The sequence below is a fragment of the Vulpes vulpes genome, chromosome 2, assembly GCF_048418805.1.
Source record: "Vulpes vulpes isolate BD-2025 chromosome 2, VulVul3, whole genome shotgun sequence".
NCBI lineage: Eukaryota > Metazoa > Chordata > Mammalia > Carnivora > Canidae > Vulpes > Vulpes vulpes.
In genome coordinates, this window is record NC_132781.1 from 88,745,417 (window position 1) to 88,769,562 (window position 24,146).

Consider the following 24,146-nt stretch of genomic DNA (forward strand, 5'->3'; position numbering starts at 1 on the left):
CATAATTTTTAAAACATACACTTTAGTATGGCAAAGACCCTGTCCATTGATCTTATTTTGTATTGTTGCCACTTTGCCTCCTTTGAGGCATGGTATGTACAGAAAGACCCTTTCTAAGATTTACTGTCAATTTCTACTTGAGCTTGCTAAGTACTGTGACAACTTATTAAAGAAGTCAGCGAAGGGGATGACTGAGAATGAAGTAGAGGACAAACTCACGAGCTTCATTACCGTTTTCAAGTATATCGATGATAAAGATGTTTTTCAAAAGGTAAGTTGTTAACAGAAGTTTTATTTGTGTTTTAGTCAGCTTTGATTTAGTTTTGAACTTCAAATCATCAGAAAGGAAATAATCTTTAAAAAATTTTTTTAATATAGTTCTATGCAAGAATGCTGGCAAAACGTTTAATTCACGGGTTATCTATGTCTATGGATTCTGAAGAAGCTATGATCAATAAATTAAAGGTAATTTAAGCCTTTATCTGATAATGTCCTAAAATTATCCCACTAGCACAGGAAGATACTCATAGCAGCATTATATGTGGTAATGAAATAAATATTTCATCAATAGGTAACTGGTTAAAATATAAAATACATATTCATGTGGTATGTGCAAATACTATATTGAAAGCACAGACTCTCTGCGTATTGATTTAGAATCACCCACAAGATATAAACAGTGTTAACTTTACAAAAAAAATTGTATTACTTGTAAATGAATACACCTAAATTATTCTTTTAAGTACAAGTTTTGGAGTGCAGTTGAATTTCAGTTCATTTTTACATCATTTTAGTGTATACACCAGTGAGATAAGTAGTAACTGATTCATATTTATCCTGGGTTACTTAGTAGTTGATAATTCCTGCATGCTAAACATTGAATATACTATGTGATCCTTTTTACATATATCAATCAATAAATAACTTTTGATTTTTAAAAATAATGTTAACACAAAGCATTTTACATCCCAAGATTAGATCCAGATTTTCTGTCATGGTGAGAACAGAGTTTTGAATAATTTCTTTCCTTTTTTTTTTTTTTTTTTTTTTTTGAATAATTTCAAGGAAGTAGATTTCTTCATTATTCAGGGGATGCTATTAAAAATATGCCTAAGTACCCTCCTTTTTAAATTGACTACTGGCTCAAATATGCCCAGTCATCTTTCATGTGTGTTTGATACTATATGTAAACCTTATAAGGTATCTTACATACAGTAATGAAGCATTTTGTAGTGTTGAAATAAGACACATGGATTTATACAAAAGTTTTTGTTTTAAAGGGAAATTTATTTTTCATAAATCTGTGTATTCTACATCGATAAAAATGTTTTATTGAAGTATTTTGTTTTGAATAGCTGCTTTGGATTATGAAAAATATAGGCCTTTGGTATAAATATATAAATAGGACCGTTGACCATAGAGACTTGTCAGTAGCAACACAGTCTTAATAATGAATATGGTTTTTTATTTTTTCTTTTTAAATCATATATTTTTAAAAACTTTTTTTTTTTTCACAGCAAGCCTGTGGTTACGAGTTTACCAGCAAGCTGCATCGGATGTATACAGATATGAGTGTCAGTGCTGATCTCAACAATAAGTTCAACAATTTTATCAAAAACCAAGACACAGTAATAGATTTGGGAATTAGTTTTCAAATATATGTTCTACAGGTATGAGTATGTGTTCATTGAAGGCATTTGCTAACCATTTTAAATACTCTGATGCAAAGGATTAATGAATGAATGGATGCCGATTACATTTCTTTCATTCAGTGGATGGTAGCTTCTAAAGTTATGTTGTTATATTGATTTGGGATGAAATGTGTCATGATAGAAATGTTGATTTTAAGGAAGGTGAAAAAAAAGGTGCTTTAATTGCTTAAATCATTTTACAAATATTTACTTTTAAGTTAGATATTTATCTCTTTTAACTTTCTTCTAGGCTGGTGCATGGCCTCTTACTCAGGCTCCTTCATCCACATTTGCAATTCCCCAGGAATTGGAGAAAAGTGTACAGATGGTAAGTTTGCAGGAAATATGTTAGACCAATAATTGTCTTCATGTTATATTACTTTAAATATTTTCCCAAAGTTTTAAGGGCTCATGTGATATAAAAGTATATTCACAAATTATAGTTAGTCTGCCTGATAGGAAGAATATAAATTATTGTAGTTCCAAATACAAAACTAAAATGCTAAGGACGTCATTCATTTCTTTGTCAAAGTGTGTCTCTTTTATTAAATTTGTTATCTGCTCTTAAGCAGTTTTAAATTACAGAAACTTTGATTTTAGAAGTTTAGAACCCAGTACTTAAAAGGAGTCATTTTCTAATTTTTCATTTGAATTTGGAGCCGTTTTTGTACCTTCTCTGTAATAGTTTATCCCCTGTAATAGTTATTTTTGTTTCTGGGCTGAAATTTAGGTAAGTATATGGAATGTGAAATAATACAGAAAAAAATGCTTTAAAGTGTGACTAAATATAAACCTTACAATGCTTACCAAAAAGCTTTTAAAGAGACTGTATATCTTTACAACTTTATTGAAATATAATTAATATACCATATGTCCTAGCTTGTTCAGGTTGCCCTAACAAAATACCATAGACTGTGTTGCTTATAAATAACAGATTTATTTCTCACAATTCTGGAAGCTAGAAGCCTGAGATCAAGGTGCCAGCATAGTCAGATGAGGGCCCTCTTTAGGTCTCAGACTTCTCGTGTCCTCATCTGTTAGAAGGGGTTAGGGAGCTCTGTAGGGTCTCTTTTACGTAAGCATATAACTCTCTCCCCCACTTTTCCCAGCCCTAGCCAATCTGCTTTCTCTATTGATTTGCCTAATCTGGACATCTCACACAGAGTCATATCATTTGTGACTGACTTCATTCACTTAGCATAATGTCAGAGTTCATCCTATGTTGTAGCGTGTATCAGTAGTTAATTCCTTTTTATTGCCAAATAATCCATTGTATGGATGTACTACATTTTATTTGTCCTTTTATCAGTTGATAGGCATGTGGGTGTGTTTCTACCTTTTTGGTATATGAATAATGCTGCTATGAACATTCATGTATAAGTTTTTGAGTGGACATGTTTTCATTTCTCTTGAAACTGACCCTTTTTTATTTACTAACTCATCAAAAGAGGTTTCTTCTTGACTGGATGGAAGTTTGGGTAGCATTTTTTTCTAGAGAAATCTTCATTATCAAATTTGAGCAACAGTTTGAGGTTGTGAACCAGTGAGTTATGCATACATTTTGAAGTTTAAAATGAAAATGGTATTTCATTACACTGTTCCCTAGAGATGTTTGCAATGGGTAATTTGAATCCTTTTTTATTATTTTTTTATTTTTTATTTTTTTAAATTCAAGTCCTTAAAAGTAAATGTTTTTTGTTTTTTTCAAAATAAGGATTAAAAAGAAAATAACAGTATAGGCTCTGGAATTGTAATTTCTGGTTTCATATGCCCATTCTGCCATCTACTATGATCTTTGACTTTGGGCAAATAACCTTCTGATATTTTAACTGATAATAGGACTACTCAGAGTGTTGATAAGAAAATAAAATGAAATGTAATATAGCCTGGCATATAGTAAGTACTCAATAAATGGTAGCTGATATAGAAGAAGTAATAGCTTATAGTAGTAGTGATAATAGCAAAGTAGAGTAGTATAAACAACCAGGTAGATTTCAAGATACCAAGCATAACAGAGACCTTCAGACTAGGAGTCTAACTTGAATCTTCTTGAGAAAAGCATAATAGCACAACCATCTTAAAACTATATGAAGGAAAGCATTCGTTTAGGTGGGCAGGGTATTATGGATTTTGCAGAAAGGATAGATGAAAGCTAGAGGTAGGAGATGGCATAACTAGCTAAGGCATTTTGATGTATTTGTGATCAGGCAAGAGGAGGAAAACTGATCCCTCACCTTTAACAATATTAAAACTTCTTAAGAGTCTGAGTTTTTGAATTGCATTGAGGCAAAGAATAGGGGCTGCCAGAAATAGTTTCCTTCTAACTTTATGTTCTCTCCCCTTGAAATAATTATTTTCCAGTAGTAGTTTTTTTAACCCTTCAACTTTTATTAATGTATAACTTTCATCAGGTTTCAGTTTCCTCATTTACAGATAAAAAGTGGGTTCTTTTCTGACTATAAAATTATGATTCCAAGAATATTGTCCTCTCCATTTGGGTTTTCTCTAATTACCAGTAGAGGGAGTTTGTTCTTTGATTTTTTTTTTTTTTTTCCTAGTAAATCCAAGTATTCAGTTACATAGGACTCGAAATCCATATGTACTTAACAGTGTACATTTTTACATGTAAATTAACTCATCTCACCTTAGTGATCATATATATATTTTATATCTTAATCTTAAATATAGCTGTTTTTTTTTAATTTTTATTTATTTATGATAGTCACAGAGAGAGAGAGAGAGAGAGGCAGAGACACAGGTGGAGGAAGAAGCAGGCTCCATGCACCGGGAGCCTGATGTGGGATTCGATCCGGGGTCTCCAGGATCGCGCCCTGGGCTAAAGGCAGGCGCCAAACCGCTGCGCCACCCAGGGATCCCTTAAATATAGCTGTTTTATAAAAATTATTTCATTCATAATTTTTATAAAAAATTATTCATGGATCTTAAAACTATGGAAATTAAGCTTTAATTAAAATAATGTATTAAAAAACAAAAAAAAGTAATTTATTTTGCATATTAGACCAATAAATCTTCATTGTTGTATTTCTTTTGTGCTTGGCCTACAAATCGGAATAATACTGGAGAAATATAAAGTAATGTGTATTAATGCAGCTCTCTATTAGAAGTGAATATGAATTGTTCATTTTTAAGGCCCTTTGAGTTCTAATTAATACCTTCAAATGGTATTTAAAGGATGCTGTCCTATCCTGACTATTATTTATCTTAAAATAAGTGTAGGCAAAATATCTTTTTTACTAATAAACTTTGGTCACATAATTAATGATATAATTAAGGTTTTATAGCCTTGGTCTTTGAATACCAGATGAATTAATAATGTTTCCATTTGATACTCAGTCTTTTTGTTCTTTACTAGTTATAGATGTGAAAATCTTTATAATCAGATTTTAAATTTAAGGATAAAGGAATGTTTTCTGCTGGCATATCTATATCATTATCAATAAAACTTTACTGGTAGTACTAGTAACTAGAAGTATAGAGGCAAAACATTGTCTTCAGAGCTTGGAATATACATCCTGGAGCTAGTTTTGCACTTAAATAATTTATAAAGAGCATTTTAAAGTTTGGTTTTCTCAATTTCAGAATGTTTTATTTTGCTTTTGTCTGCAAATTTATTATAGATGTTTCATAATTAAATTAGGAATTATATAGTTTTAACTGAATTTTATTGACACCCTTGGAGGGTATTAGTCAAAGCCCACTTCTGGGATCCTTTTATGACATGATTTTGACTTTCTCTTTGTCTGCATTAGAACCAGGTAGAAAATCTTAAGTATTTCAGGTGCCAGTCCTTTCCTATTTATCATGCCAGGGGGTTGGTGGATCTGCACCATTGGAGGGAAAGCATGCTCAACAAGTTTCAGCTTCCTAGGATTAGGCAGACTTGGAATGAACTGCTGAAAGAATTCACTGATTCTCTTGGCTGGCAGGTCAAATATTGCTGATTGTTTTATTGAAACTTTGTTATAAGTTATGTTATAATAGCTGAAAATCATTTTTTTTTCTTTTTTTACAGTTTGAATTATTTTACAGTCAGCATTTCAGTGGAAGGAAACTTACATGGTTACATTATCTCTGTACAGGTAAAATGCATTTAATTATATCTAGTGTAGTGAAATTTACCTGATAAAAAGGTATGTAAATAATTTAGGAAAAGATTTCTTATAGCCTTATAATAGTTTCTTTTTTTCCTAATGATGGCTTTTAACCTCTTTTCCTCTGTCTACCCTCCTGGTTATCATTAAAGCAACTATTAATGAAGTTCAAGTGCAGCACTTTTTTAATAGTGCTTTATAAAATTATGCTGCTTAAATACTGCTTATGAAGAAAATTTCTGAATTTTATAATGTTTTATTACATTTCTGTAACACACCACTTTATCTAGACATTAGAAATTATATCTAGAAACTGAAACCTGACAAGTTAGATACTCCCAAAAAAACTGGTTTCTCTAAATATGTCAGAAGTCTTCAGAAATTTCTTTAAACATTATAGCATCATAAAGAGATCTAACCATTTGATTTTTATTTGTTGTGCTATAGTGAACTTCAGTAGTAAATGCTTTTCCCAGAATTACAATTAATTTCCAGTAGGTTCTAATTTTAGAAAAGTTTATTTAGAATCTGTTCCTTTGCTTCTTTCTGGAACAGTGGGGTCCACTTATTTGACAGTAGGATTAATACTTGAATGATGATAGACTGTGTTGCTCTGGCTCTGAGTTGCCTGAAGATGTTAGGCAAAGCAAACACTCAGAATTCTCTCTACTTTTGTTAAAGCTGTGCTTTGAAAGCATTGAATCAACTTTCCCATTGTATAAGAAGGAAAAGGTATATATCTCTAGAACTGGCATAAGAAAATTTGATCAGTCAGGTGCCTTAACCTATATTAGGAAATTCTGTTTACTCACATAAGAGAAATTTTGTTACGAAAAGTTTCAGCTGAGTTTCTTATAAGTGCCATTTATTTCACCAATTTATGTTGTATGTTAGGAATACATACTAGTACATAATTAATACATGATAATACATACTTACACAAGTTTATCTTTATTAAATAAGTTGGGCATTTACATTTTTTTAGCAGTTTGTGAATTAAAGAGGTACAATATTTTTTTCCTGATTTCTTTTTTTTTAATTAAAAAAAATTTTTTTTAATTTAAATTCAATTTGCCAACATGTATTATAACACCCATTGCTCATCTCATCATGTGAGGTACAATATTCTTCATAAGTGGTCAGTTTGTATTTGACCTTTAATTTTACATCTATTATGAATTCTTTCTATCATTTAGTAAATATAATGGGGTTTTTAAAAGATATTATTTATTTATTCATAAGAGACACAGACAGAGGCAGAGACATAGGCAGAGGAGAAGCAGGCTCCTTGTAGGTAGCCCAGTGTGGGACTGGATCCCAGGACCCCGGGATCCTGACTTGAGCCAAAGACAGACACTCAACCTCTGAACCACCCAGATGCCCATATAATCCGTTTTAAGAAGAAAAAAAAAAAGCTGCATTGTTCAACCAGTGTGTGTGTGTGTGTGTGTGTGTGTGTGTGTACACACACATTCATTCATTCATTCAAGAAAGAAAGAAAGAAAGAGAGAGCGCATGCACGAGTATGAGGGACAGAGGGAAGGGGAAAGAGACTCTCAAGCAGACTCATTGCTAAGTGAGGAACCCGACACAGATCTCAGTCTCACGACCCTGAGGTCACTATCTGAGCCAAAACCAAGAGTCCAAAGCTTAACTAACTGCGCCATCCAGGGGTCCCATTCAACCAGTGTTTTAGATAACTAAAAAAATTTCTAGTATATCTTAATGTACTTGAATTTAATTTATTTTTACTTCCCCTGAATATCTATCTTGGTGGAGTTAAAACTCTTTGTTTTTCTCATTGCCTCAGTAATAACCTGTATCCTAAAGTATTTTAATGAGAGGCTCACTTTTTGGTATTCAGCAACTAATTGTATATAGAAATAAAGAAACTATATACATAGTTTTTTTTTTTTTTTTTTTTTTTTTTTTTTTTTTTTATACATAGTTTTTGACATTAGAGTTTGACCAGGAATGTTTTACCAATAATGCCTAAATAGGGATCTATGCTAAATTCCCAAGCTGGTCCATAATAACCATATTTTTGGAACTCTTTTGTTTGGGGTGTTTTTATATCTTAAAGCCAAATAGTTTATTCTTCTGGAAAAGAGTTGTTAACCTTGTAAATTCATTTCTTGTTTTGAGTCACTGAAAGCACTAAAAATACCTGTGATCTATTAGTGAAACGATTGGGTAAAGTTTTATTTTGGTTTTGTTTCTCATTTATTCATTTACTCATTAGCAAAAGGTTCTCAAACACCAACCACCTTTAAGACACTTGTTCTGGAATTACCACATTAGTCATAAGGTTCCAAGGTACCTTTAAAACGTTGGCTCTAAAAAAAATTAAAAAAAATAATAATAAATAAAACGTTGGCTCTGATTCTGGACTGATCACTCAGAGTTCTGTTTCTTGAGAACTTCTGTCATTCATACTTACACATATAATCAAAATTACTCTTTCCTAGTCCATTTCCACATTTCCAGGTATTTTTTGTATTGTAATCCAAGAGTCTTTACAAATGGTTAGAAATGGAGTATCAGGTGGTATTTGGAGGATGTTAGAAGATGTAGGGACCTTGAGCAAATTACTTAACTTCTCTGAGCCTATTTCTTTATCTTTCTAAAATTCATTTATCAATTCAGAGAATCATATTCTTTGTTCCCAGTACCTCTGTATTCTGAGTACAGATAAAATACAGAGCCTCAGCCCTGAGAAATGTAGTGGGACAAGTAAATAATTATGGTAAATGTTTTGAACGTTATAATAGAGAGGCAAGCCTAGGGTATTAGTTTCCCATAAATTGCTGGTAGCAAACAGCCACTGGTGAAGGAAGGCTTCTGAGTAAATAACATCTAAACTTGGTTTTCAAGGGTGAATAGGACTTAGCCAAGATAGGCAAAGAAGAATATTGAGAGTATATGACCAACAGAGGTAAGAATTTTAAGAAGTAAGCAACTACGCTATCAGATACGACAAAGATACTGAATGAGAGATCTATGAAAATTCCTTTGGATTGATTAATTGATTGATTCATGAGAGAGAGGCAGAGACAGGCAGAGAGAAAAGCAGGCTGCTCGCAGGGAACCTGATGTGGGACTTGATCCCTGGACCCAGGATCACGCCCTGAGCCAAAGGCAGACGCTCAACCACTGAGCCACCCAGGCATCCTGCTTTGGGTTTATAACTAGGATATTGGATAGAATTATTCTGAGAGAACAACTAGATAAATAACAAATACAGAACCTGGAAACTTACACTGTCTGGATATAAATAAGTATTATTTATGGCACATCAAGATTTTGTAGGAATCCCGAGCCAGCTGCTGAGAGAGAAGTCGAGAAATGAATTTGAGGGAGATATTTCCTTCATTAATATATAAATATATAGATAATACGTAAATAATACATAGAATTATATCACACTAGCAGTTAATGAACAGTGTGTCCTGTAAGTGTTGATTATTTACCAAAATGTAATCTGGCAAATTTGCCAAAAGAAAGTCACCATATTGTTGCACATACTTTAAAAGGTAGTGATTCTGTCCTTGACTGAATTCTTTTCATTATTAATTTCAAGTCCTTTAACAGTTATAATTTTGAGGGGTTTTAACATTGTCTGATGTCTAGTCCATATGTAAATTTTCCTGATTACACCCAAAGAGACTTTATTGCTTGTTTCTAATGCAATTGGAGATCACTAATTGCATTTGGTTACAGTGTTTTCCCACTTCCATTCCCCACCCCTTCCTCTCTAACCCCCTTTAGCCCTTTTGATATACTTTTTTGGAAAATGTGTTTTGGATTTGTCACATTATGTACTTGTGATTAATTTTATTAATCATTTAATTTTTGTGATTAATTTTATTTGTTTTCTGGTCCCTATACTTTCTGTAAATTAGTATTTCTGAAACAAGGTCCAAAAGTTTGATTCTATTCAAATTACATATTGTCAGCAAGAATACTTTTAGGCAGTCCTTTATACTTCGTAATGCATTTCACATCTGAAGGCATGTAATGTCAGATTGTCTCATATTAGAGACACTAAAGTTGGTCACTTGGTTAAGGTGGTGCCCATCAGATCTCTTCATTGTAAAGATAACTCATTTCCCTTTTTAATGAACAGGTGATCCGAGAGGTGATATCTGGGTCCCATATGAATACCCTTTTTCAGGAACGACTTTGCTATTAGGCTTTGGCAGCCACTGATGATCATGACTTGAATCAGTTATTCAGTTACTGGTTACAAATTGGCAATACTCTATCATTCATTCAGCATTTAATAACTGACTTTCTTCTGTAAAGAAAAGCTTTCCCTTAGAGACTAAGGAGCTGTCAGTAAAGGAGAGTAATTTGGATGAAACTATGAGTTCTGCCCACTCATTATTTCCTTGTAATGAGTTATAAATATGTCTTCAGTTATATTTGGTGTATTTTTTAAAGTATATGTGTATCAGAATGCTTTATTCTAGTTTGAAGTTTCATCGAGTTTGCCAACCTATTCTGCAGGTTAAATGAACTGTTTTGTCATTTTCCTTTTCTGTTTACACGGCAGTAATTAAATGAATCGTGCAAATTTGAGATGTCCTTCCTTGCCCCACATAGGCCCTCTATCGTTTTCCCAATCTATTCAACTGTGAACTTGTAAGAGAATGGTGCTGAAAAGGAGGCAAGAGGCCCATGTACCCCTAATGCTGACAATTAAAAAAACAGGAAAAAAGTTTTAGTAGAGTACTAACTAGTTTTTCTAGTGTTGCAGAATGAACTTAATAATAAATAAATGATACTTTGACCCTTTACTTGTGTTGTCTCCTAATGCTCCTTGGGTTCTGATGGTGATAAAAGACTGTTGGGTGTGGCAGGGGGCTCATTCTGGGCCCTGACAGCATCAGTGATGGGTAGCCTGGTGGTCCTACTTCATCATCTAGGTGCTTGATGCATTGTTCCATACTTGTTTCTGACATATGATTAAACAGTCATTGCACAAATGCTAACAATTTATGTGATATTTGACTTTTCACCACATTTCCCAAAATTAAATGTTGAAAGTCCTTAAAATATTCTCTGTACTAATGTTGGTAGGATACTCCTAATATTAACATTTTACTTAAACTATTTTGTGTGAATTGATTATTCTAATTAATATTATTAACCACCTTTCATGAAAATTCAGAGACAAGGAATTTTTTAGGTGTTTCCAAATAATTATCTGAATAACTGTTGTTTCTGAAATAGGTTGAGGCATAATGAAAGTTAGAATAGTCATCTGTGTCATAGTAAGTTGGAGAATTGACTTACTATCTTTTAAAAATGTTTAATTATATATAAATAAAGGAAGCACAAAATCTTGATCAGAGTTACTAATTACTACTAACAGGGAGAATGTAGCCTCTGGGGTAGGTTCATGAAGTTTCATACAGCTTAAGTTAAAATGTAGAGCTCTAAAACTAGATCTGTAGTGGTTTAGTTTATAATCCATTGACAGTTGAATAATGCAGGGGGTGTGTATATGAGAAAGACAAATACAGTCACTAAACTACAGCTTTATGCTTTAGGAAACAGTTTGTTGACTTGCATTAGCTTTTTATTTTATGTGTTACAGAGTGCATACATGTACATGTTTGTCATACTGTTTGTTACAAACTTTTTAGTGTGCTGTCCCTCTGGAATGTCCCAGAACCGTAGTGTGCCTAAACCTGCTGTATCCTTTATAGCTTTCAGGTTGGCGTAGAATCTAGAGCTTTTTTGTTCTATCAACTATTTCCACAAAATAATGGATCTTTCTGTCTCTCCTCCCATTTGTATGACCCTAGAAAGTTACTGGGAAGAATGATGTTTATGAGATAAAATAGCATTGTTAAATTTTAGCAGAAGCTGTGGGTTAGATGGAGCCACTGGAGAAGCACCTACTTTACACCTGTGGACTTCGCTGAGTGCTTGAACCAAGATAGAGGCAGCACATAAAGCCATTACTGGTCACCTGCTGTCATTCTCTCCTTTTGTCCATTTCTCCTGCCCTCACCTCCTGTTTCTGCTTTTTTCTTGTCCAGGTCTTAGCTTTCCTATTAACACTTAAAGACATTGTTACACACTGGTAGAGGTCTGATAGTTTAATTGTGATATATACTGCATACTCAAAACTAATAGCCCTCCCTCCGATCCCCCAAACAAATAAACTGATTGCACTGCTAGTAACAATTTAGTAAGTCCTTGGCTTATTATTTCAGGAGAAAGTAGCTGAAATAAATAATTATTACTCAAACAACTTTGAAATATTTCTTTGAATGATCAGTTTATTGTCACAATTTTGTTTTAATTGTAGGTGAAGTTAAAATGAACTATTTGGGCAAACCATATGTAGCCATGGTTACTACATACCAAATGGCAGTTCTTCTTGCCTTTAACAACAGTGAAACTGTCAGCTATAAAGAACTTCAAGACAGCACTCAAATGAATGAAAAGGAACTGACAAAAACAATCAAATCATTACTTGATGTGAAAATGATTAACCATGATTCAGAAAAGGTATGGGGTAATATTTCAAGGAATTCTTTTTTTTAAAGATTGATTTATTTATTCATGAGAGACAGAGAGGCGGAGACATAGAGAAGCAGGCTCCTCACAGGGAGCCTGATGCGGGACCCAATCCCGGATCCTGGGATAGTAACCCTGAGCTGAAGGCAAACGCTCAACCACTGAGCCACCCAGGCATCCCTATTTCAAGGAATTTAAGCATTATAAACATTATAGCTTGAGATGTTTGCAGTTTTTAAAGTAAGATTATAATCAGTAATACCCTTTGTACTTTGGAAAGCACTGGAGCCAGCTAGCAATACTGCTGGCTACTTAGAGCTGTGAGCTTGTGGAATCACAGAGAAGTTGGTGCCTCTGTGCCCTTTATAATTGGCTGGATTCTGGTTAATTGAGACTAAAACAATAGCATATCCTAAATCTTCCTGACTTTTTTCCCATGTGTTTAATTGATATTTAATTATTTAATTACATGGTTCTAATAGAAAATGACTATCTATTGATATTATTTATATGTATATTTAGCTTGTGTGACAATTCTGAATGCTCTCACTCTTCTGTCCCTTCAGTCCAGGACTCAACTAATAACCACCATATATTTGTAGTACAAATATATTCTGTCACAAGAATAGCAAGCGAGGAATATACTACTTTTCTTAATAGCTTTTCTTCCCTAGTAACACGTTTTTGTTACTCTTAATAGTATATATATATATCCTGGATATTTAAATGATTCAAAAGCAACAGATGTGAGTTAAATCTCCTAATTCAAATTGTGCCTGTAAGAAAAAATTCTTATAAATCAGACATCATTTTTATTTTGGTGAAGTTAATAGCCTACTATTTCTGTCATCAGTTCACTTAATTAATGATATATATATATATTTTTTTGTTTTTGTTTTTTTTTTAATGATATATATTTTTAAAGATTTATTTATTTGGGGGGGTGGCAGGAGAGGCAGAGGGAGAAGAGAATCCTAAGCAGATTCCCTGCTGAATGTGGAGCCCAACACGGGACTCAATCTCATAACCCTGAGATCATGACCTGAGCTGAAACCAAGAGTCAGACGCTTAACCAACTATACCCTCCAAGCGCCCCTGGTGGATGATATTTTGTAGCCTATAATTAAATAGTTTTAAATGGCATATATTTTGAAATTCAAATCAAGCTTTTCTTAATACTGAGAAATTAATTTTTGATTTCAAAATCTTAACAAAATATTAAATTCTTAATATTAAGATTTTAATTGAGTCAATTAATCGTTAAGCATGAATTTTTAAGCTTATAACCTAAAAAGTTTAAGTTTATAAGCTAAATTAAGTACTTAAGACATTATGTATTTTCTAAAATGTATTATTTTTGCTGCCCGGGAATGTACAAAATATAGATGATTGCTTGTTTGCACATTAAATTTTAACTATGAATCTGCTGTTCCTTAGCAGAACTTCTTAGCTTATTATTGAGAATGAATTCATTTGCCAAGTGCTTCTTGATCTTGCTAATGGAGAAAACACCATGTGTGATCAGAGTGGCTTTCATAAGCTTGATAGTTGTGATTATAAAAATTGACTTAACAACTTTCACTTGAAAAGAGGCCACATGCTTCTGGCAGACAGTAAAACATGAATTCGAGGGTAAACTTCATAAGAACCATACTAGAGCTGTGTATGCCACTGGACACTACTTGTTTCTGTTGTCGGGTTATTTATAATACGTATACGTATTTTCTTATTACAGCACTTTAAAAGACATTTGGTTGCTCACTTTTTCAAAATAGGGTGACAAAAATTATGAGTTCATAAGAATTAAAGTGTTAAAAAAAAGAATTAAAGTGTTAAATTCTGTTTAAGACAATTTGACTCTTTATCCAATGGTTATATATATTAGTTGGGCCATAGCTTATTTCTAAATCTAAACAGACTAAAATTCAAGTATAAAATTAGAAAAGAATTGATATTTGCTTCTTTCTTTATTTTACAGAAGACAGTTGTTTTTCTCTTAAATAATCTTTATAATGTAAAATGATGAGAGTTTAGTCTTGTTTGGTCATTTAATTTTATGCTATTTTATTTGCAGCAACTCTTAATTGTTTTAATTTTTATAAATATACATGAATTATTTTCAATTATAGGAAGACATTGATGCAGAATCTTCATTTTCATTAAATATGAACTTTAGCAGTAAAAGAACAAAATTTAAAATTACTACATCGATGCAGAAAGACACACCACAGGTGAGTGATTTTTAATGTCATTTCTTTGGGAAATATTTAAACATTGGACTTCACAAGTGGTAACTGAGATAATGGAAAACTTTGCAAATCAAAATTAATAATGTGATGCCTTTTTTTATGATTTATTCTTTGAGCTTACTAAACCTTGCAAACCAAACCTCTGCCAGTATTTTAGATTATAAAAATAATAGATATCTAAGAGTAATGTGTAATATAATAGATATCTAAGGGAAAAGGTATTGCAGTATAGTCATACTTGCTTTTAGACTATATTAAAATGCAGAGCATTGCTTTGCATTCTTCACAGAAATTCCTATTTATTTTTAAAGATGTTATTTATTAACTTGAGAAAGAGACAGAGAGAGCACAAGCAGGGGGAGAGGCAGACTCTCCCCAGAGCAGGGAACCCTATGCGGGGCTCAGTCCCAGGACCCTGAGATTATAACCTGAGCCAAAGGCAGATGTTTCACCATCTGAGTCACCCAGTGCCCCCAAAATTCCTACCTTAAGTAGTAATATAATCTCATATTTTTTATTTGTAAAATAAGGGAAAGCTTTATAACATTCTTTCAGAGAAGTTGTTGGAAGTATTTCTCAAAATTTCATGTGCAAATGAACCACTTGGGGTCTTGTTGATACTCAAATTGTAATCTAATAGGTCCGGAGTGGAGTTGAGACTACCAGATGAGCCATTTTGCAAGGTGAACATCTGCTGTTGATTCTTTTAACCCAGTAATGATTAATGCTTTGCTCTGGGATAGCCTATTAAGGTCACTTAAAGTTTCTTGATTGTCTTTGCCCTATCCTTGGGCATGGGGCAGGATATAAATATATAAGATGTCAGGCCCTCTCTAGGAACTTACACCCCCTTGGGGAGACAGATGTTAGTTAATTGTTAAATTTGAACCCTAAAAAAAATTGAACCCTAAAATGTTTGAGATCCCATTTTTCTCTAAAGAATAATAATTTGTAATATGTAGATTGTATTTTATCTTTTTTTAAAAAAAATATTTTATTTATTTGAGGGAGACAGAGGGAGAGTATCTCAAGCAAAAGTCTTGAAAATTACTGCTGTGTTCTACATTAAATACATTCTATAATACTGTTAATTTTTTTTAAATAACCTTCCAACTTTAACCCAAGAAATTATAAATAACTCACTGTAGATATTCCTTTGGTAATGATTATGTGATAATGATAATGGGCATTTGATAGCTATATAACTTGAAGCTCGGTATCAAGTGGAAATTTATGTAAACTCAGTGACAAAATGAATTATGAAAGGTTCAATGACTTACTGTGTGATTTGCTTTTTTTTTTCCCCCTGTGAAACAGGAAATGGAGCAGACTAGAAGTGCTGTAGATGAGGACCGAAAAATGTATCTCCAGGCTGCTATAGTTCGTATCATGAAAGCACGGAAAGTACTTCGGCATAATGCCCTTATTCAAGAGGTAAAAGGAGGGGAAGCCCTGAGGGCTTTTGGGGATAATAATGGATATTATCAATGAATAGGTTAGGAATGTTTCTTTGTCAGAGTGGTACATACATAATAGGATTCCCAAATAGCATAAAGAAATGCTTTATTACTTAATGAGAATAGTACTTAGAATTTCAGTATTCAGGTTTGCTTTGGCTTAGATTTAGAGGTCTAAGGTTCACCAGGATTTTGAGCTTTCTGTCCAGTTATTGAAAGAAATTCACTACTTCAAATATTCATTCCATAAATATCTGAGTGTCTACATGTGATGGAGTGCCTTGATAGTCATTAGGGATGTGATGCAGAGCAACCCATGATGTGGATCCTGCCCTTTTGGAATTCACCATCTAATAGAGAAGAAACACATTATTGAAATAGTATGGAAGCAAAAATATAAAATTACATTAACAATGCACTGAAAAAGAGCTACAGTAGTATGAGAATGTACACAAAAATACTGACTTAGAAAAAAAAAAAGTACTGACTTAGGGGATGTTGGCGAAAGGTGTGTTTTTTTGTTTTTTGTTTTTTTAAGATTTTATTTATTCATGAGAGACAGAGAGAAGGCAGAGGGAGAAATAGGCTCCTCGCAGGGAGCCCAATGTGGGACTCAGTCCTGGAACTTGGGATCATGCCTTGAGCCGAAGGCAGACGCTCAACCGCTGAGCCACCCAGGTGTCCCTGGAGAAAGCTTTGAGAAAGTGTTAGTTCAACTAGGCACTGGAGTGTGAAGGTTAAACAGAAGCTGGAGTCTGTGTATTTAGATAGATGAATTAATTTACAGTTTTAATTTATGTATGAATATTATTGGATTTTGCTATATCTGTGTTCTGCTTTGTAATTCCTTCACAACAGAAACATTAGGCTTTTTCCTTATTTTGCATTAAATTTTTTTTGTCATCAACATTGATCTAATTGTTTCCTCTCCTTGGGCACTGTCATGTGAGCTTAAAATTTTAATACTGTTCATGGTGTTCACTTGCTTGATGTATCACATCCATCCATGTAGGATGATTTTATTCATTTTAATGAACATGATTTCATAACTAAGTATATTTTTCCCATGTGGATTAGGTCTGTTTGATGGAACCTCTATACATTTGGGGCACTTCACAGCTATTGGTTAAAAATAATTATTTATAACTGACTACTTGGCAGTAGTTTGACATCTGTGTCTCTCTTACACAGGTGATTAGCCAGTCAAGAGCTAGGTTTAATCCTAGTATCAGCATGATTAAGAAGTGTATTGAAGTTCTGATAGACAAACAGTACATCGAACGCAGCCAAGCGTCAGCAGATGAATACAGTTATGTAGCGTGATGTCGTTCTCCTCTAGTGTGGGTGTAAGAAGATCATTGCCATCACCATTTGGTGTGTTCCTGTGGGAAAAAGCAGGCCTGTGCCTCCATAATTTGGTCATTTGGCAGCCCCTGTTTTTCTGCTGTTTACAACATCACCAGTGCCACGTCATGAGCGTCCGAGAAAATGCCTAGAGATATTTCAAGCTCATGTCATTATGACATTTCTTAAAACTTTATTAAAAGAATGAGTGAAGTATTGCTGAAATGTGGAAATTTGGTTGGGTACCATGCTTTTTCTCCCCTTCACGTTTGCAGTTGGTGTGTTGTTTTTTTTTTTTTTTTTAATGTATCTTAAAGGACATAAAATTAAAAACTTAAATATTGTAATATGACAGATAACCTAATAATTGTATCTACATTAAAATGACAAACATGATATTGCTGCTTGTCAAATAAAAAAAATAAAGAAATAGAATGCCTTTTTTATGTGGATGGAGTATCACACATAATAGTATATATATAAATGTTCATGAGTCATCAAAGCAGCTAATGCAGCTTTAGTTGCATTTTTATCCAAATGGTTTAATTCACTTTTACTCCTACTTAAGTCCTACATGAAAAATGTCTAGATTATTGTTCTTGAATGCATAAAAATGCATTCAACATAAAAATGTTTTATTTTTATGGATTGGAACTACGTTGGATATGAGCATTTTGAATGTTGGGGATTTAATTCTATCAAGGGTTTCTGGTGATATGCTTACACCACAGAAATAAAGGATGAGGAGAATATGTGGTGGCCTCAAGTCTGGCATAGAAAGTTTCTCATTCAAAAGTTGTCTTCTGTTTTCATAATACATTAATTCTAATATAGACAAATACTCCAGCTCTCTAACCTCCCCTTCTACCTTTCTCTGAATTACAGGAGATCCTGCAATACCAGTGTATTCCTTCCATTCTCCTACCTACATATTACCCTTACACCCCCTAACATTTTAATACTAGATTCACTCTCACAAGTCACAGGTGTGCTTAGCAGTGCATAACCTAAATACCTTTTTTTGTTGTCTGTATGGTGCATTACACCAGGTGCCACTTATATAGAGAAATGAAATCCACTATTTTGTTTATTTTATGTATTAACAGCAGTATTAGAATACTCTGGTCTATTATATTTATTATCTATCTACCTTACCACCACTATAACACACATATATAATTTTTTTAAGCTGGAATATTTTAAAGCCTATCCCGTGTGAATCATTTTACTTACAATACTTAAGTTTGTGTCTCTGACCGATAAGATGCTTTTTAAAAAACAATAGAAACACAACTATAAAGGCATTATTACATCTAACAAACAGTAATTACTTACTATCATCTAATATGTGGTCCACAGTCAAATTTATTGGAGAATGGCTTCTACAGTTTGTTTGCACTTTTTCTGACTCGTGTCTCTAAGTGTTGAAAAAAATCTACTGAACTTCTAATGACTTACTTATATACTGTATTTCTCATTTTACCTTTCTTCCTAGAGAGGAAGTAATGGAAAACCATATAATATTGTACATTCACTGTCAAAAAACAAACCTTTGTTTTGATAGCTTGTTGATAAAATTTCCAAATTGATTCCTTTTTTCTTAAATATTTATAAATGTTAAATTAAGCCTTATCTTGGTGTCTAAATTGTCAAGAAAATATATTATCTTGAAAAATGGACAAAATACTTGTGCTGAGGTATACAGAAATGACTGAAAAGAGTTTTCTTCATATCTTTTTCTCACTTTACCTGAAAAGAAATAATTAAAGATATGTTTGTACATGAGGAAGAAGAGGCCAGACACAACATCCAAAAGGAAGCAGTGTTTTGAATGAATGCTAGCATACACCTTCAGTTGAGGAGAATGAAGGAAGGTTGCAGTCTGGTAGAGTTATAGAGTTAGGTCAAGCAGTTGAAGTCTTTACGGCAGAAGACCCTAGCACAGAGTCCAGAGCACTAAACTGGCAGCCCCTGCATACGATACCTAGTATCATGGGCAGAGAGGGTCAGAGCTACAAAAGGGAAAGAAGAGGAAGGAGAGGGAATGGTTCTCTGCTTAATCTTGGAAAACAAAAATAATGTGAGCCAAACTTTCAGAAGCTTTTAAAAAATTATTACTACTGAGATAGTTAACATGTATGAGTCAGTGATATCTTTTTCAGCCAGAGAGCATGCAGCTTTTATTCACACTCTGTCCTCTTTGAAACCAGATTATTTAAATTGCTGCTATAGGTTTATTCTAGGGATTTAGTCCAAGATTTTATGACCATTGGCTTTAATATAAACAAAAGAAGATATACTTTGGGGTTTGTGTTTTTGCTTTATTTATAAATTACTACCTTTATAGGATTTTGTAACTTGTATATGCTACAATGCTATAAAATTTCTGTTAATTTATTTAACCTTTACCGAGTACAGACTGTGACTGGTGCTTCCTCATATGTTATTTTGTTTGATCTTCAGATAATCCTGTTAACCAGGCAATGCTCTTCTCTCCTAGATGAGGAAACTAAATGAAGAGTTTTCCAGGAGTCATTGCCAGAAACTACAGAACCTGAATTTAAATTCCAGTCAAAATTGTGGACCTAATAAATATAGTCTCTATCTATCTATCTATCTATCTATCTATCTATCTATCTATGCATATAAGATAGAAGTAACTTCATTTTATACATAAAGAATAGTTTTTCCTGATTTCTCAGAATAAAAATTTGTTTCTAGGTGATTTGTGAGACTAAACACTTCATATTTTAGTTTCTTAAGGTACTTAATTAAGATGTATATATGGTTAAACAACTTGGCTTGTAGCTGATTCATGGCAAAGGATACTTGTAAATTTAAAATTTTACATTCACATGTACAGCTATAGAACATTTATTTCAAATATATATACTTAATGCAAACCTGTGTTCAGTTAAAATTTTTCCAGTTATATAGTAGCAATTATAGTAGGCTAATGTATTGAGCTCTTAACTTTGGTTCCTAGTACACATTCTTGGTTGAGTAAGGTCAAAGTAAAGATGTGAACTTTTAAAGTACTAATCCTAAGGGCAATTGTACATAGACTCTAGCTAGCTAAATGAGTAGAAGTAATATGGAGAGGCCACTGGTTGAAGTCCATGAAGTATATCTAAAGCTGAAGCAATTAAATTAGGCAATTCTTACTGTGAGACATAAAACACCATGAGCTAGAATTCATTAAAGGTAGGATTCACTGATGGGGAGAAGTCCTTTTCATATGTAGTAACTATACTATACAGGAAAGTCTAAGGACTTTTCCTTATCCTGCTCTTCATTTGCTCAGTCAATTCACCTTTCGTCATCTAACGGACATTTACTGGTGCCCCAGAGTATCATGTGGCTACAGTCATTGCAATGACAAGCGAAAAAGATATATGGCCTGTGCCAACATGGAGCTTTTAGACTTGTAACATGAGTCATAAATATACCATTTCAGAGGTAAGTGCTTGTGAGGGAAAACCCTAGATACCCTGAGGAGAGCTGCATGAGAGAAGTTAAAAGGGCAGAAAATGAAAGCAGGGGAGCATATTCTAAATAGTAACAGTGAAGATCCTGAAGTAAGAAGTGGCAGCCAGAACCTAAGAATCAAAATACCTCTATGGCTGAAGTAGTGGATTTTATGCAGAGGAGTTAGATTTGGGGGGAAAAAAAAGTGGGGCAGTAGGTGCATGAATATTCATTTTCTTATGCTTTATATATAGTGTGCATATTTATACTTTTTCTTTGCTGTTTACAAACTATTTCAAAATACTGTTTGCAGATATCAGTGGAAAATGGATAACCTGCACTAATGTGAAGAATAGACTCTAGAGGGCTGATGATGGATAGCGTGGAAACTTAGGAGACCATGGTGAGGTGAGCAGTTGCGGTGGTGGCAGTGGCCATCTCCAGAGTGATAAAGTAGATAATGCTGACACGACATAATAAAGGGTTGGGATAGGGTGAATGAGGAAAGGAAGGAGTCAAAGACGACATGTAGATTATGGCTTTCACAACTAATGCCATTCAGCGAGTTAGAGGAACCCTGGAAGAGGGTGCGGATGGAGGAGGGACATAATGAGCTTGGTTATATATAATACCTTGCATCTGATGTGCTTTTGAGATGGCTGAATGGAGCAAGCAGTTGGTTTTACAGGTCTGAAACTCCTGCGTAGAGGCTCCCATCCTGAATCCTAGAAACTCCTCCCTAGAGGCTTTTTTTTTTTTTTTCCTAGAGGCTTTTTGATCCTTTCTCCTTTCCTTAACTCTTGCCATGCATTTTTTTAAAATTTTTTTTTTAAATTTTATTTATTTATGATAGTCATACAGAGAGAAAGAGAGAGAGGCAGAGACACGGGCAGAGGGAGAAGCAGGCTCCATGCACCGGGAGCCTGATGTGGGATTCGATCCCGGGTCTCCAGGATCGCGCCCTGGGCCAAAGGCAGGCGCCAAACCGCTGCGCCACCCAGGGATCCCTCTTGCCATGCATTAACAGTGTCTACATTAAATGTGATTAGAGATAAATATTTATAACACAAGATAACAAATATAAATATAACAAATATAAATATTTATAATACAAGAACATATTACATATATTTTGAATAAAAAGAACAAATGAAAAAGGATGAGAGTATTTAATAGTTAATACCCGTTCTAGGATTTGTCTTTCTATACTTTGCTGGGTGGTCTTTTTATCCTATTTTTGAGTCAAGAACACATTTGTAGAAGTAGAGTAATTGAGCCAAAAGTTAATCTGCCATATTATTTCTTACATTCACAAATCTTTGCCAGCTACTGGTTACACACTGCCTTTGAAGGAGAAATAGATCAGTGTTCTGCATTCTCCTGACAACCGTAAGGATACCATTTTTTAGCAAAAAGAAGGAACCTTTAGGAACCAACTTGTGGAAAAGAACTTGGGCATAAAAGGAAGGATTTTTCCATTTTTGTTTATTATTGTTTTCTTTTTCTTGATTGTTAGTAGCTTACTATTTATAATTCTAGTAGTTGAAGAATTACAGCTTATGGTGAATTTAGCAGTCCTGGTAGCAGGTAAAGTTAGTGGGTTGATCAGATTCGTTATTTTCCTTGGAAGAACTTTGGTGTTGTAGGAAAAAGATGAAAACCTTTTGGTTTTTCTCAACTAGCTCGTGAGACTATCCCTAGCACAGCACTCAGTCATCTGCTGAGAGCTTCGACTTCTTAAAGTGGGTGGGTTTTACCTATTAGTTTGTCTCTTAGGGAAGAAAGGACAGACATAATAAGCAAAGATCTACTTTTAGTAGAAATAAACTGGCTTAGCATAAATTGTACCTAATATTTGGCCCAAGGAGGCCACTGATGGCAGCAGAAGTACTCTGGAATTAAGGAAACAGTGAATGTTGAATAGAAAAAACAAAAAAGCTGTTTTGGCGTTTTAATTTATATAGTGCTAAAGCGACGAAATTCAAATCTGTGCTATGAAGTAAATATCTAAGATACCTTGTTTAGTTTGTATATTTTAAAATAACCATCTTTACATGTTGACAGCCAAGATGAAGATCTCCAGCCACTTTGGTAAATTGGAAATTTATGGTATAAGAAATCAGGAAGATGCATGCTCTCTCTACTTGTAAATTATGTGGTTGACCCTGGTTGGGACCACCCTGTTCATTGCTCCACAAAACAGGGAAGAGTGGCATTCGAGTAAGGAAGAGGTGTACATAGCCTAACACCCCAACTTTTTTGTGCTTTCACTGGCATTGACCCAAGTCTGAACGGAGGGAGCTAGTTTGCATTCCATAGGAAATTGTCCCTTTAGGAGGTCAACCCCTAGCTCTGTCAGGCTCATTGCTGGCCCAGTAATTTAAATACAATCTGATTAGATTCAAAAATTCTGAGACCAGGGGGAAGAGCTGCAGGCCACTAATCTGGGATTCTCTGAAGCAGAGATAAAAGAAAGGAAGAACCAGAGAGCCACCAGATTCATTTTTGTCCCTCATAGACTCTCAAACCCATCAGGATGACTAATACAGGGGCAAGCAGGTGGCCAACTAAGGAATCTCATGGGACATAGTGAAACACTGTAGTAGAGTGCTATGGTTTCTGGAAAATACACTAGAGAAATACAATGAAGCCTGCTAGGAACTGGGAGTTAGGATGAGTCTTCTATAAATGTTTACTGTAATAACTTTTTTATTTTGCTATTAGATTATGTTCATTTTTATGAGAATCATATAGTATCTTGTGTTTAGATACATACTGAGTCAGTTCACTTACTCTACTGGGTAGGATAGTGTCCCCACTACCCACCAAATTCATATCCCCCCAGAATCTGTGAATGTGACCTTGTTTGGCAATAGGGTCTTTGCAGTTGTAATCAAGTTAAGATGAGGCCATCCTGGGTTATTCTGGGTCCTAATACAATAACTGGCATCCTTCTAAGTAAGTGGAAATTTGGACACAGACACACAGAAGGCCATGTGAAGACAGCAGCAGAGATTGGAGTGTGAAGCAACAAGCCAAGAACACCAAGGATTGCTGGGAACCACCAGATACAGGGAACATACAAGGAAGAGAACACCAGTACCTTGGTTTTCGACTTCAAGACTCTAGAACTGTGAGTAAGTTTTGTTTTATGCTACGATGTTTAGCAGCCCTAGAAAACTAATATAGTTCCCTTTATATGTTTTTTAAATGGGTTTGTTTAAAATTTTTTCTGGGATTATAATATTTTAAATAGTTTACATTTTAACTAGATTATACTTTAAAAAGAAA

General features: G+C 33.9%; 1 protein-coding gene and 1 long non-coding RNA gene across 5 annotated transcripts in view; both read left to right on the top strand.

Moving 5' to 3' along the window:
- Nucleotides 1-17,817, top strand: part of CUL2 (cullin 2) — a 102,495-nt gene extending 84,678 nt beyond the window's left edge. For all 4 annotated transcript variants that reach the window (XM_026000835.2, XM_026000833.2, XM_026000832.2 and 1 more), the window contains 9 exons: nt 143-271; nt 379-465; nt 1,518-1,670; nt 1,942-2,019; nt 5,725-5,791; nt 12,126-12,328; nt 14,467-14,568; nt 15,904-16,020; nt 17,235-17,817. In XM_026000835.2, the coding sequence (XP_025856620.1) occupies nt 143-271; nt 379-465; nt 1,518-1,670; nt 1,942-2,019; nt 5,725-5,791; nt 12,126-12,328; nt 14,467-14,568; nt 15,904-16,020; nt 17,235-17,366 (1,068 nt within the window). In that variant the 3' untranslated portion in view covers nt 17,367-17,817. The remainder of the gene's footprint in view (nt 1-142; nt 272-378; nt 466-1,517; nt 1,671-1,941; nt 2,020-5,724; nt 5,792-12,125; nt 12,329-14,466; nt 14,569-15,903; nt 16,021-17,234) is intronic.
- A 6,012-nt stretch (nt 17,818-23,829) lies between these two features.
- LOC140597901 (uncharacterized) overlaps nt 23,830-24,146 on the top strand; it is a 37,585-nt gene continuing 37,268 nt past the window's right edge. Inside the window, exon 1 of the long non-coding RNA XR_011999910.1 lies at nt 23,830-23,988. This is a non-coding gene — a long non-coding RNA (uncharacterized lncRNA). The remainder of the gene's footprint in view (nt 23,989-24,146) is intronic.